Raw genomic sequence first — 14,632 nt, forward strand, 5'->3', positions numbered from 1 at the left:
ATTCCAAAACTGTTCATAAAACTATGTTGTAGCAAAAGAGCACTTTTGAAAATCCTTCCTCAGTTTGGAAAAAATAAGAACCTCACCACCCTGTTTCTTTGAACCTTCCCCCAAAACTAGAACTGATCCCAACCCCAAACCGAGCCTTCTTGGTCGTGTGTGTGTGTGAGTGTCTGTGTGTGCATGTGTGTGTGTTTTGAGATGGAATGGAAAAAGTCCCTGTAATATATCGTTGAAGTATTTTTCATTTTCACTGAGCACCTATGTACTTCTGCCTTCTGGCCGGAAGCAGAAGTGAAAGCTCCAATTATGAGGGAAGCTGTTCTCGTGTTTCTGGCTAGACTGGAAACAGGAGATGACAAATCCCCTCAAAAGCCCGCATTTGAGATTTCCAGACTGATTTTGCAGTCTTGAGAATAAAGCTGGTTGGGAATTTTCTGTCAAAATGGTGCTTTTTCCCTTTGGGAAAATGCAATTTCTGCAAAATCTTTCCACAGGAAAACGCTCAGACTCCCAAGGCAGTCAAATTACAGCTCCCATGAGGCTCCCCAGGAGCTCTTGGGGACACCAATTAAAGATGAACCAGCCTGAAACAAAACATTTCAACATTTCTGAATGGATATTTTTAGCCATGTTCTGGTCTGGGAAAAGCTTTGACATTTCGACTTTTCATCCAAAAACATATAGCAAAATATCGTAATTTCCCATGGGGATGGAAATTCCGATTTTCAACCCGCCCAGCTTAAGAGATTTTAATAAACTTTAGCTTAAGCATTTAAATACTGGCTCCTTGTCTGGGCAGACCCTTAGTTCCATACCTTGAGGTTCTTTTGTTAATAGCAATTAGGGTAGGAAGAATTTGATGCTTATTTTTAGGGGTTTCTATGGATAGTCCTGCATTTTTACACTGTTTTTATTGGCTAAAATTTTTGCACAAATGGGAAATAAAAATAACATAACCCCCAGTTTCTGAATAATTGTTACTTAATCAATATGTAATGGTGGTAGGTCCAGAGCTCATAGGACATAGAACTCCTGGGCCATCCACTCCAGTCCTCTGCTTTTGCAGGCAACCTTGTCATAGAACAGTTTCTGATATAATAGCTCCATAATCCTTAATATTAATTGTAACATTTTCCCTTTAAATTGACAAAAATCATCCTGGGACAGTAAACTATTAACACTGATGAGACCCTCCCCAACCTAAATTGGGGCCCCAATGTGCTAGGCACTGTACGTTGTGAGCTTTCCAGGCCAGGAACTTTTTCTTGCTATGTTTGTACAGGGCTGCTAGGCGCTACCACAGTATGAATATTAAATAATGAGAATAAGACACAGTCCTCTGCATGAAGAGTTTACAATCTACATAGACAGGACAGGCGAAGGATGGCATAAAAGAACAATTATTAGCCCATTTTTCAGATGAGGAACTGAGGCACAGAGACATGAAATGGCTGCTTGGGGTTACCCAGAAAGTCTGGAGTAGAGCCAGGAAATGAACACCGCTCTTTCTGAGTCTCAGGCTTTGCTCACCCACAAAACATGTGCCAGTTTAATTCTATCAGTGCAACACCTTTGTGTGGACCCTCTAACATTGGCTGAAGAACGCCTAATGGTGATTTAGTTTGTTCCTTATTAAATGTAAGCACTTAATATACAGCACTCTTCAACCAATTTCAGAAGGGCCGGCATCAATTTAACTCAGCCGATTTAGTGAAATTAGTGTGTGTGTGTGTGTAACTCACTACTGAATGTATGTTACATCTCCTACTCACTGCTCTGTCCACGGAGGATATGAGTCTATTGTAGCCAACGTTCATGCAGATTAGCTCTTTAGCTCAAGTTGTGCCAGCTCCTAATTTTAGTTTTGGAGGTTCCTGGTTCAATCCCCTGTGTGTAGACCTTGCTCCACTTGGCCAATTAACAGAGAACATTTTTTCCCTTATGGTTGTTGATCAGAGAGAGAAATTGATGACTACCAATATTTACATCAAATCCTTCTAACAACTTGTCTACGTTCACACCCCTGAGCCACGCAGCTAAGCCGGCCTAAGTCTTAGATGTAGGCCAGGCCTAGATGTACTAATAAGGAGCTAACAGTGCATCTGCATGAAAACTGTAAAAAAAACCCCCACACAAATGAATTGATGATATTAGAACTGGTTCACCCAGTCACAGCACATTGTCTTGCAGGAACCCCAGAGGAGGAGAAGGAAACAGTAAAGTGATTAAATGTAAAAATCTTACCTTGCTCTGATGGTTGGTTTAGAGGCGAGGTACTAACATGTTGTCTGAACTTGGGAGAAACAAAAAATGTCCATTTGTTACTTTGCTGGATTAGGGGAAGGACCTGCTTTGTGGCACAAAAGTCACTCAAGGCCTGACCCTAAACTCATCGAATTCAATGGGAGTTTTTCCTATTGCTTTAAATGTGCTTAGGAACAGGCTCTTTATGTATTTTCATGGTGTTAGCATATTTTACTATGATGCATTCAGAGCTTGCTTGCGCATGTCCTTAAATACTCACTAGTCTCCTCTCAATTGATTTGGATGATCATAGTGGAGTTAACTAGATTTCAAACGCTGCCATACTATGTAATGCAGTTCATTGTTGCAAGATCTCTGTTAAATGATGTATGATGCAATCAATGAACCCCCTGAACAAATTTACAAAGCAGTATTATTTCAGGCAGAAAACCAGGAAACTGCCATAATTGTCTTGAGGCTCAGATTTAACTTTAGATGCCTAAATTTAATCCCCAAGATTTAGGGGTTTAATCCTTTGGCACCTCCATTTTCCATGTGGTAAATTTATGTCATTTAGAATCTCTCCAGGTTTTCTCAGCCAGACAACAGAAAACAGCAAAGCCTGGGTGGTTCTTCACCTAGCTAGCTGTATTCTTCCCAGATCCAGTCCATTCTCCACCTCGATACCATGCACAGTGTCAGCAAATGACTGTGCCAGACATCCATCTGGTCTCAACCCCTCTCATGTCTACAGCAGTGGTCTCCAACCTTTTTACGCCCCAGATCGCGTTTTGAATTTAAGGGGAACCAGGATCTACCCCGCCCCATCCCCGAGGCCCCGCCCTGCTGACTCCATCCCCTTCTCTCTCCGTCGCTTGCTCTCCCACACCCTCACTCACTTTCACCTGGCTGGGGTAGGGGGTTGGGGTTCGGGAGGGAGTGAGGGCTCTGGGCTGGGGCCGAGGGGTTCGCAGTGTGGGAGAGGGCTCTGGGCTGAGCCTGGGGCAGGGGGTTGGGGTGCAGGAGGGGGTGCAGGGTGCTGGCTCTGGGAGAGGGGTCAGGGCAGCACAGCGAGGCTAAGGCAGGCTCCCTGCCTGCCCCAAACCCACACTGCTCCCGGAAGGGGGCAGCATGGCCCTGCAGCCCCTGAGGGAGGAGCAGGGGGCACATGGCTCCGCATGCTGCTCCTCTCTGCAGGCAGCGCCCCCGCAGCTCCCATCGGCCACAGATCCCTGTTCCCGGCCAATGAGAGCTTCGGAGGCAGACCCGCTGCACCGCCGGAGATCGCGATCAACTGGGAGATTCTCTAGGATCCACCAGTCAATCTCGACTGACCGAGTAATGGCCACTGGTCTACAGAATCTATCCAGGTAGATGCTTCCAGGGCCTCTGAGTTCTCAGAGTCCTGAAGACGTTTTATCCTCACACCACCCCTGTGAGGGAGGGGAGCATTAACCCCATTTTACAGATAGGGATCTGAGACACAGAGTAGAGGCAGCGACTTATCAAACCTAAGGAAGTCTGAGGCTCAGCCAGAAATAGCCCCAAAGTCCCCCGAGGCCCAGTGCAGCCCTCTAGCCACTGGACCATCCTCCCTCACCTTTACAGAAAAGGTGGCCCGAGTTGAAGGGCATGTCAACACTACCCGCCGGATCGGTGGGTAGTAATCGATCTATCGGGGATCGATTTATCACGTCTCGTCTAGACTCCCACGCTCCACCTCGGCAGGAGGAATAAGTGGAGTCGACGGGGAAGCCGCGGCGGTCAACTTGCCGCCGTGAGGACGGCCAGGTAAGTCGAACTAAGATACTTCGACTTCAGCTACGCAAATAGCATAGCTGAAGTTGCATATCTTAGATCGATTCCCCCACCCACCCCGTAGTGTAGACCAGCCCGAAGGGAACTAAAGGGCTTGAGTTACCGCTGGCATACACAAGTGCTGCCCTACTGATTTCATAACTACCTGTGCCGCCGTGGCTACGCTACCACAGGACACAGAAGGAAGTCACCAGCTGCTTACTTACCGGGGGCGGGGGTGGAGGAGGTTTCTTCCTGGAGAATATCTGAGGTTTTTGCCTATTTGCAGCCTCACACTGCTTTTGTGGCGTGGACTGGTGGCGTTTGCTCCCATACAGTCCCATCCTGTGAGAAAGAACACAAATGAATATGTGATGGGGCGACGCACGGAGTCAGGTGCTATTCAGTACAAGTAAGGGTGGTGTAAGGTCCCAAACTAAGGTAAGGACAAATGGTAGGAGATGGGAACACAGGGAGGAGTGAGAAGTACGTAAAAGCCCCCCATTATTGTAATACCTGAGTGCCTCACAACAGGGCTGCAGGATTCAGGAGCACTGTTCTCTGCATTTGACAGACGAGTGACTTGTCTAAGGTCACACAGGAAGTCTGTGGCAGAGCAGGGAACTGGGTGTGCATCTCTGAGGCTAACACCCTAACCCCTGGAACAGCCTGGCTTTCCAATGTCCCAAGCCTATACCGGCACTCTGGGTCTGAGTGTTTGGAAGGTAACAGAGGTTTTGAATAGAGATGGTTGAAATGTTTGTGTCAAAACACCTTTGTCAAAATATGGCTTTCTGACCACAACCTACTTCTTTGCTTTGGTCGAAATGTTCTGCTTTGTCGATGCCGGGGGAAAAGAAATCAGGTTTAGGAAACCCAAATGTTTCTACTGAGAAGTAAATTGTTTCACTTTTCAGATACCACAAAGATTTGTCAGTGACAGGTTTTTAAACACCTCCCCTACCCTAGATATATATTGGGGGGGGGGGGAGGGAAAGACAGCAAAAATTGACATTTTTCAACTGGCTCTAATTTTTTAGTTTAATGCAAAATCATCTCTCGCCCTACATGCCTAGGCAGGAGAATAAGGGAGCGTAGATGCCTTTACAACCCAGCATAGGCTATGCACCCTGACAGGGGTGGGAGAATAGCTTTCATAGGACTGCTGCTCCCCCTCCCATAGGGGTGGGTGGGCAGGAGTGGGAAACGGGGGCTGGCCTGACTTTGCTTGTTCCCCTCTTGCTGAGCCTGCATGGAAGAGGAAGTATTCTGCTCCTTGTATAAATCAATAGCAGACTGAATCCTTACCCTGGATCCAGGGGGACAAGCCAGGAAACGAACTCTGACTCTGAGAGTCTGCTTCAGTGGCAGGGCAGCTACTGCTGCCTGTAACTCAGGGCAGCTTGTCAAGTCCCACACGCTCAACAGGACTACTCAGCGTGACAGCATCAGGCTCCTAGGTTGTAAGAGCTTTCGCTCAGGGAATCCATCTCTATTTCCATTGCGGAGCATTATACCCACGTATGGCGCTGATGTGATGACCGACCTCTTGGCTGACACACCGGGGACTGACCAGCTAATAGCGTGAGGTGCCCGTTGAGATAAAGCTCCCTAGCTGGAAGCTATAACTACTCATAGCCTCTGTGGATTGGCACAGAGGGGGACCTGGAACGCACACTCCCCAGTGGGTTACACTGTGCAGGTTAAACGTCTGTAAATTATAAGCCAATTTTGATTTCCCCATTGGCAGCTGTTATTCAGCTCTTCAATGGAAACAACAGGAAGAGGGTAAAAAAGACAAGTCATCTGATTAACAAAAAGATGAAAGCTTCTCTGTGTGAAATTGGAAAAGGAGCTCAATAACCTATGGAAATCATAGAATCATAGAATCTCAGGGTTGGAAGGGACCTCAGGAGGTCATCTAGTCCAACCCCCTGCTCAAAGCACGACCAATCCCCAACTAAATCATCCCAGCCAGGGCTTTGTCAAGCCTGACCTTAAAAGCCTCTAAGGATGGAGAACAGTCTAGATCCATCCTCTTTGGAACCCCCTTTCAGGTAGTTGAAAGCAGCTATCAAATCCCCTCATTCTTGTCTTCTGCAGACTAAATAATTCCAGTTCCCTCAGCCTCTCCTCATAAGTCATGTGCTCCAGCCCCCTAATCATTTTTGTTGCCCTCCGCTGAACTCTTTCCAATTTTTCCACATCCTTCTTGTAATATGGGGTCCAAAACTGGGCACAGTACTCCAGGGTGCACAGACAGCGTGCAGTGTTTCTATTTACATGATAGTCATTAACTTGTACTTCTGGGGTCAGATGCTGAGACACTTGAGGAGTAAGTTATGCTCTCCCTGAGTAAGGATATCAGAAGCTGACCTATGCAGTCCTTTTTATACACATGGTTCCCAAAGGGCTCCACCAGTTTAGGACAGATTCTGATACCCTGACTCCAACTGAGTAGCACATTATCCATGAATCACCCCAGTATTGCCAACTTCCAAAGTTCAAATGGCATGTGCCAGACCCTGAAAAATCACTAGACCGACTCAAACATCATGTGTATCAAAAAGCCATCTCCTGTGGTTTTGGTCTCTCTTTGAGCTCCCCTCACCACCCAGCATCTGCAGGACATACCATGCTGTCCACTCTCCTGAAATGCAGAGAGGATGATGATTTGGGCCCTGCTCAGGAGCTCTGGTGGCAGGACCCAGCTGAGAGCAAATCACACAGATTTACCTAACATGCTGACTGCCGCGCTACCAGCTTCCCCTCACCTCCAAAAGTCTAATGACCTCTGTGCCCACCCAACCCCACATCTGCCCATCCCAGCAGTAATTATGCACCCCCAGCCCCACATCAATACTGCCCACCTCTGCCCCTTGCTCCTCAGCACATCCCTGCTTCAGGGGTTCTTCACCCCAGTCTCCCAGGCCTGGGGGAGCTGCTGCACCAAATCTCCCTTCCCCCCGTTCTCAGGTCTGGTGTGGAAGGGATGGGGGGAGAGGAGCAGAGAGCAGACTGACCCATTCATCATAGGAGGAAACGGGGGAGCAGAGCCACGCTGAGCTGCTGGGCTCATTTGGCTTCCCCTCCAGCTCTGTCCCATGGGAATGGTGCCGGCTAATCCCCCTCCCCCACCTAAAAGCCCATTAGACTCCCACGGGGAGTGGGGAGAGTTCTGCCCACCTCCTGCTGCATCCGTGATTGGCTGCTTTCCCCCAGGAGGCGGGGAAGCCGAAGGCAGCCAATCAGAGGTGAAATGCCCGAGAGGGTGAGAGCTTCTCCCATCACTCCCAGAGAATGGCACCATTGGCGTTACTTGCAATGAACTCGCGAGAGCTGGCGGCACCGAATTTCCATTGACTTCACAGGGCCTGCTGTGAGGAATGGCTCACCAACTTGTGCGAGAGCGGCACAGTCTAGCTGTGTATATATAGAAATCGCTACACCACTGATATGCAGCTGTCTCTGGGGTGGAATCCGGTGGCAACTGAGAGCAGGAAGGGGAAGCCTCAGCATACAGACTTCCAGCAAGAAGGGGAGTTTCAGGCACACCAAATGTAAAAGACAGAATTTGCTTCCAGCTTCCCCCCTTCGGCAAGATACCCTGCTCTTGCAAAAAGTGAATCTTTCAATGCACTCAGGTAGTCAGGACCTGAGTTTTTGGATGATCTATATGACAGTACAAAGCCCCCTAACACCACTGACTCAGAAGAGAAAGCCTCACTTACTCAGACACCTCCTCCACTTCCTTCGGCAGCTTGGGCTTTCCTTGGCAGTCTCTCATCCCAGTATTGACAGGGCCTGGCCCTGCGTAGCAAAGCTAGATGATTATTAGGAGCAAATGTGATCTATTTATTGAACTTGTCCCATTCTTTCCACTTGTGAATTGTCCATGAACAGATCAGGACTGTAATGAATTTGCTCATTATCTGAAGTTGTCGAATACTTTGTGCCGATATATTTCAGCCTGTGTGTTGACCTACTTGCCACGTGTGGTCATTTGAGTATTTGATATTCACAATTTGCTCTTCAAGTCACGTTACTGGTCCAGTAAGCCATCGAGCCATTGCTGCTGATCCTTGATTGGATCATAGACAAGTTGCTTGGCTTAAAACTAGGGTGACCAGATGTCCTGTTTTTAAAGAGACAGTCCCATTTGGGGGCATTTTTTCTTATATAGGTGCCTATTACTCTCCACCCTCTGTCCTGTTTTTTCACAGTTGCTATCTGGTCACCCTACTTAAAACCATTCACTTTCCTTCCGCATTGTCTAGCTACCGTCAGCCTCATTCTAAGTGTGTATCTAGCTATGGTCTCCATCCCCGTGGCATCTGAGCACCTCACTATCTTTTAATGTATTTCTCCTCAACACACCTTTGTGAGGTACGGCAAGTGTTATTATTCCCATTTTACAGACGGGGAATTGAGACACAGAAAGACTAAGTGACTCTCCCAGCATCACACACAAAGGCTGTGACAAAGTACAGAATTAAACCCAGGTCTGCCATGTCCTTGCTTAGTGCCCTAACCGCTAGACCATCCTTCCACTCAACATGGAGGATATCCAGATAAGAGTAAGTGGAATTGCAGGCAACCAGGTGCATTTGCACAAATATAAATTCCTCCCCAAACAGAAATGGCTGCACTGAACACTACAGTACTCGGAGACAGAAAGTTTATGGGTGTTAACAACATGGAGGACCTGCAAAGAGCGCCCCAGGATAAACAGGCCCCAGGCGGCGCCTGGTTCGTCTGATGGCGTAGGAAGGTTTCACATTTAGAAATGGTTCTCGTGAAACTACACAGAAGAAATGAACAAATGTGGCTCCACCTAGATAGGAATTGGAATTTGTGAAATATTTGCAAATAATATCCCCCGCTCATCATCCCGCCCTACTTTTTTAAGAGACGTAAGAAGTCCAGAGCTGCAGGCATTTACAATATACTTTAGCCCCTTTCTGACCTGATTCATACATTATGGAAACACTCTATTTATACCCTTCATTTGCGGATATGCCAGTCCTACATGCAGATGACTGTTGTGCAAAAGCCTCAGATAGATAGATAAGAGAGAGTCTGACAGGCCTCTTGTGAGGTGCTAAGCCTCCGAAGATGGTCAAAATGTCTTTGCTTTTTTTTTTTTTTCCGACAAAAATAAGTGTTTTGGTTAACCAATAGAGTTGAGTTGAAATTTTTTTTCGCAAAAAATTGTTTTTGACAAAATTGAGTTTTTTAATTTTGAAAAAAAAAAATTGGCGAGAGGTTTGAGAAGTTTTGTATCAAAACAGCTGGAAAATGCTCCCCTCTCAATTTTTTTATCCCCTTAGTCCCCCTTTATTTTCCTCTGAAAAAGAGGGGAAGGAGGTAAAAAATGAGATAAAGTGTGTGTGGTGGGAATATTCTGATTTATTTATTAGAGCTGTAGAAAAACAGCCAAAATATTTATAATACATTTAAATTGATATTCTATTATTAACAGTGCGATTAAAACTGTGATTAATTGCAATTAATATTTTGAATCGAATTAATTTGTTTTGAGTTAATGGCATGAAATAACTGTGATTAATTGACAGCCCTCTTATTTACCTTTTCCCACTTGAAAAAGTTGGAATTTTTTTTTAAAAATGAGAGAAATGGCAGGGGAGACCCACTTCCCCATACTTTTACTTTTCTCTTCCACTGGAAAAGTGTGACCAAAGTAATATTTGGGGCTGTCAAGTGATTAAAAAATAATCACAATTAATCATGAGATTAAAAAAATATGATTAATTGCAGTTTTAATCACACTGTTAATAAGAGAATACCAACTGAAATTTATTATAAATATTTTTGGATGTTTTTCTACATTTTTAAATATATTGATTTCAATTACAATACAGAATACAAAGTGTACAGTGCTCACTTTATATTATTATTTTTTATTACAAATATTTACACTGTAAAAAAGATAAACAGAAGAAATAGTATTTTTCAATTCACCTCATTCAAGTACTGTAGTGCAATCTGGTTATCATGAAAGTGCAACTTTCAAATGTAGATTTTTTACATAACTGCACTCAAAAAACAAAAGAATGTAAAACATGGAGCCTACAAGTCCACTCAGTCCTACTTCTTTGGCCAATCGCTAAGACAAACAAGTTTGTTTACATTTGCAAGGAGATAATGTTGCCCTCTTCTTATTTAAAATGTCACCTGAAAGTGAGAACAGGTGTTCACATGGCACTGTTGTATTGTAAAGTGAGCACTGTGCACTTTGTATTCTGTGTTGTAATTGAAATCAATATATTTGAAAATGTAGAAAAACATCCAAAATATTTATAATAAATTTAAATTGGTATTCCATTATTATTTAACAGTGCAGTTAATTAATTAACTGATAACTCAAGCGGTTAACGTAAAACAAATTAACTAGATTAAAAATAGTCATGATTAATCAAGTAAGTAATTAAACTGTTAATTGCTTGACAGTCAAATAATCGCTTGGTTAATTGATTAACAAACAACTAATTAATTAATTGCAACAAGTTTTTTAATCTAGCTAATTTGTTTTGCATTAACCGCTTGAGTTATTAGTTAATTAATTAACTGCAAATGTTACTCTGCCACCACTATAATATCAAATAAATGTCTTTCCCTACTTTCTTTCCCTTTTTGGCTTATTTCCCCCATACCCCACCCCATTCCAGAAAGTAAATAAGTGAAAAAACAGTAAAAAACAATTTTTGGAAATCGAACTGCTTTCAGTGTTTGGAACCAAAAATGAAACACAAATTGCAATCTGAAATGAAGTTTCGTTTAGTTTGGAAGCTTTTTACAAAAGAATCAAAATTTGGCATCAGACAGTTTGGAGCCAAAACATTTCGTTTGAAATTGCTCACAGGGAAAATAACAGATTTTTCGACCCGCTCTACCCACTCGGGTCCATGGGAGTTGAGGGCAATCAGCACTGCATGGGATTGTTATGTTTCTGGCATACACACATTGCTGTTAGATAGAAACATAAATACTCTTCCTGGAAGATTGCAATGTAGCGTGACTTTATTTTTTTAGAATTCAGAACACACAAAACCCCCAAAACAGAGAGAGACAAAGCAGGCTACTCCGCAAAAACAGAGAGGCGCAACTCACCCGGCCTCACACTAGGCTGGCTCTCTGCTGACTGACTGGTGCTACTAGGTGGGACCCAGATAACACACTTCCCTTTAGCCCGCCGCCCCCAGCCAAAAATCCCTGAAATTTAAAGTGACAGTCTACAATTTTAACACAGATTTTAATACACCCCAAAGATCAGGCTCACACTGTATGTCAGAAAAAACACAAAGGCTACAGACACACTGATTATTTGTACAGCACCCCCAAAACATACCATGTGCTTCACAGAGTGACAAAGGGTATGTCTACACTGCCATGAAAGACCCATGGCAGCTGGCTGGGGTAGCTGACTCAGGTTCACGGGGCTCAGAGCCCAGGCTCCAGCCCTAGCCCTAACATCTACACTGTTATTTTATAGCTCTGCACCCTGCACCCCGCAAGCCGAGCTCTGAGACTTGCTTCCGCGGGTTTTTTAATCGCACTGTAGCCGCACCCAAAAGGATGGAGGTCCACTGCAAGAACATATACCTCTTGGTGCATTGACCAGTGCAGATTTTCGCCCTTGAATCCCACCTCATTCCCAGCTCAAATGAAGTGAAATATCTGCGCCATTCTTGCTGCAAAAAGTATCATCTGCTCCGCAGCTTTTGAGGCCCATTTTACAGCACATGTCGGTAGAGTGAGGTTAGAAGGAGAGGCACATCTTGTGAAGCTCAACGTAGTGTAATTCTGCGCACAGCAAGGAAGCCTGTGTTTACTTTAAGAGTCACAAAAGACTATTTAAGTTAGCCCTCAAATACCTCTTCCAGCCCACAGACATTTAAGCCTCATCGCTGCTGGACATTCAGGTACCAGCGCAAAGCCCTATAGGTGTAGACATGATTGATACCAGTTTACCTTACCCTGGGGTGAGCTGCATGCACTGATCATGCTGCACTGATGATACCAGTTTACCTTACCCTGGGGGGAGGGATAGCTCAGTGGTTTGAGCATTGGCCTGCTAAACCCAGGCTTGTGAGTTCAATCCTTGAGGGGGCCACTTGGGGATCTGGGGCAAAATCAGTACTTGGTCCTGCTAGTGAAGGCAGGGGGCTGGACTCGATGACCTTTCAAGGTCCCTTCCAGTTCTAGGAGATGGGATATCTCCATTATTATTATTATTATTATTATAAAATGGTGTCTACACTGATATGGCTAATGTGTTGGCTAAATACTCAGGGCCAGATCACATCGATTCTACATTCCATGGCTAAAAGGGACCATTCTGATCAGCTGGTCTGGCTTCCAGTATAAGACACGCTGCAGAACTTCCCTAAAATAATTCCTAGAGCCGTTCTTTTAGAAAAAACATCGGGGGGGGGGGGGGGAACAGGGTAAATAAAGGTCAATGAACCTTTGCATCTGAAGAAGTGAGGTTCTTACCCACGAAAGCTTATGCTCCCAATACTTCTGTTAGTCTTAAAGGTGCCACAGGACCCTCTGTTGCTTTTTAAAGGTCAATGAAGCCGCACCGATTTATACCAGCTGAAGATCCAACCCTCATTGTAGACCCATGTATCGCACAGCAAGCTTGAACAAAGCACTTTTATAACTAGTTAAAGCCCCCAAACCATTTGGGGACCATATCCGTAAGGGTGAGAGTTTCCAAAGTGCAAGGGATTTAGGTACCCAACTTTCACTAGCCGTCAATGAGAACTGAAACCTAACTCTGCTAGACCCTTTTGATACCCCACTCTTGTCCTTACTCAGTTTTTATTCAGGCAAAGCTCCCATTGATTCAACTGAATCAGGACTGTGGGGTTCATCCCGTTGCGTTTCTGGATGTCCATCATTGTTAAATGGAGCTGGCCTTGGACTTCAAAGCCAGGCAATGACTTCCACACTAAAGAAACCTAATCTCCTTCTTACAAGGCGAGCTCACTGGCAATTTCAAAAAATAAAAACAAAATTTTTGGTCAATCGAAAATAATAAAAAAAAAAAATCGGGTCAAACAAAACAGTTCAAATTTTTTATCAGTTTTGAGCATTTAAAACATTTTTGACCTTTTACAAATAAAATGAAAGGATTTTTTTTTAAATAAATCTTGTTTCAAACAGAAAAATCAAAAATGTTTTGACTTTTTCTGAAAATTTTGTTAGTTTTTTTGTTTTGACTGAAACGATTTGGCAAAACTGACACGAATTCACAATATGTTTTGGTGTCAACAAAGCTGCATTTTTTGCCTCAAAAAAGTTTTGTGCAAAAACCAGAAATATTTATAATGGGTCAGTCTTGGGCTGTTCCACCACTCAACCAGGAACATGCTGATCTGCCTGCCCTCTGTGGCATGTTCCTGTAACCCCCATTCATCCCAGTGACCGTTGCTCGTGGGACTGTCTGCATTGACTTTTGCACCTTCTTGTTTGTCAGTACGTGATTTTCGGTAAGGCTGGTGTTTTGGTACAAGATCTTCAAGTGGAAAGTTGAAAGGAAGTGGCTAAATCACGTGAATCATATGATGCCTTTAAAATGAGACTGGAAACTGAGTCAGCAGTGTGCCCTTGTTGCCAAGAAGGCCAATGGCATATTGGGCTGTATTAGTAGGAGCATAGCCAGCAGATTGAGGGAAGTGATTATTCCCTTCTATTCGGCACTGGTGAGGCCACACCTGGAGTATTACGTCCAGTTTTGGTCCCCCCACTACAGAAAGGATGTGGACAAATTGGAGAGAGTCCAGCCGAGGGCAACAAAAATGATTAGGGGGCTGAGGCACATGACTTATGAGGAGAGGCTGAGGGAACTGGGGTTATTTAGTCTGCAGAAGAGAAGAGTGAAGGGGGATTTGATAGCAGCCTTCAACTACCTGAAGGGGGGTTCCAAAGAGGATGGAGCTCAGCTGTTCTCAGTGGTGGCAGATGACAGAACAAGAAGCAATGGTCTCAAGTTGCAGTGGGGGAGGTCTAGGCTGGATATTAGGAAACACTATTTCACTAGGAGGGTGGTGAAGCACTGGAATGGGTTACCGAGGGAGGTGGTAAAATCTCCCTACTTAGAGGTTTTTAAGGCCTGGCTTGACAAAACCCTGGCTGGGATGATTTAGTTGGGGTTGGTCCTGCTTTGAGCAGGAGATTGGACTAGATGACCTCCTAAGGTCTTTTCCAACCCTAATCTTCTATGATTCTATGGAGACTGGAGACACATACTATGTGTCTGAGGTCCGTGTTAGGTTGTCATTACCATAGAATAGTGGTTTTCAACCTGTGGTCTGTGGACCCGTGGAGGTCTGCAGATTGTCTAAGATTTCCCAAGGGATGTGCACCTCCGTTCACAATTTTTTAGGGGCTACAAATGAAAAAAGGTTGAAAACAGCTGCTGTAGAGGAACAAACACTCTACTGCTCCCCGTGAAGGGCACTGAAGTTTTTGACATAGACTTCAATGTGAGCAAGTTCAGCCTCCAACAGAACCATGAGGGTGGACAGGAAGGATAACCAAATAGGTCTTCTCCATCTCT

At 44.7% G+C, this 14,632-nt stretch overlaps 1 protein-coding gene across 2 annotated transcripts in view; it reads right to left on the reverse strand.

Moving 5' to 3' along the window:
* The window catches only part of BLK (BLK proto-oncogene, Src family tyrosine kinase), a 71,961-nt gene that overhangs the window by 40,170 nt on the left and 17,159 nt on the right, over positions 1–14,632 (reverse strand). Inside the window, exons 1-3 of one of the 2 annotated variants that reach the window (XM_034766712.1) lie at positions 11,176–11,202; positions 4,272–4,389; positions 2,248–2,296 (exon numbers count right to left, since the gene is read on the reverse strand). In XM_034766712.1, the coding sequence (XP_034622603.1) occupies positions 2,248–2,296; positions 4,272–4,388 (166 nt within the window). In that variant the 5' untranslated portion in view covers position 4,389; positions 11,176–11,202. Of the gene's footprint in view, positions 1–2,247; positions 2,297–4,271; positions 4,390–11,175; positions 11,203–14,632 lie in introns of those variants that run through there. The other variant, XM_034766710.1, reaches the window with a different exon arrangement.

Source organism: Trachemys scripta, chromosome 3 (assembly GCF_013100865.1).
Source record: "Trachemys scripta elegans isolate TJP31775 chromosome 3, CAS_Tse_1.0, whole genome shotgun sequence".
NCBI classification, from domain to species: Eukaryota; Metazoa; Chordata; order Testudines; family Emydidae; genus Trachemys; species Trachemys scripta.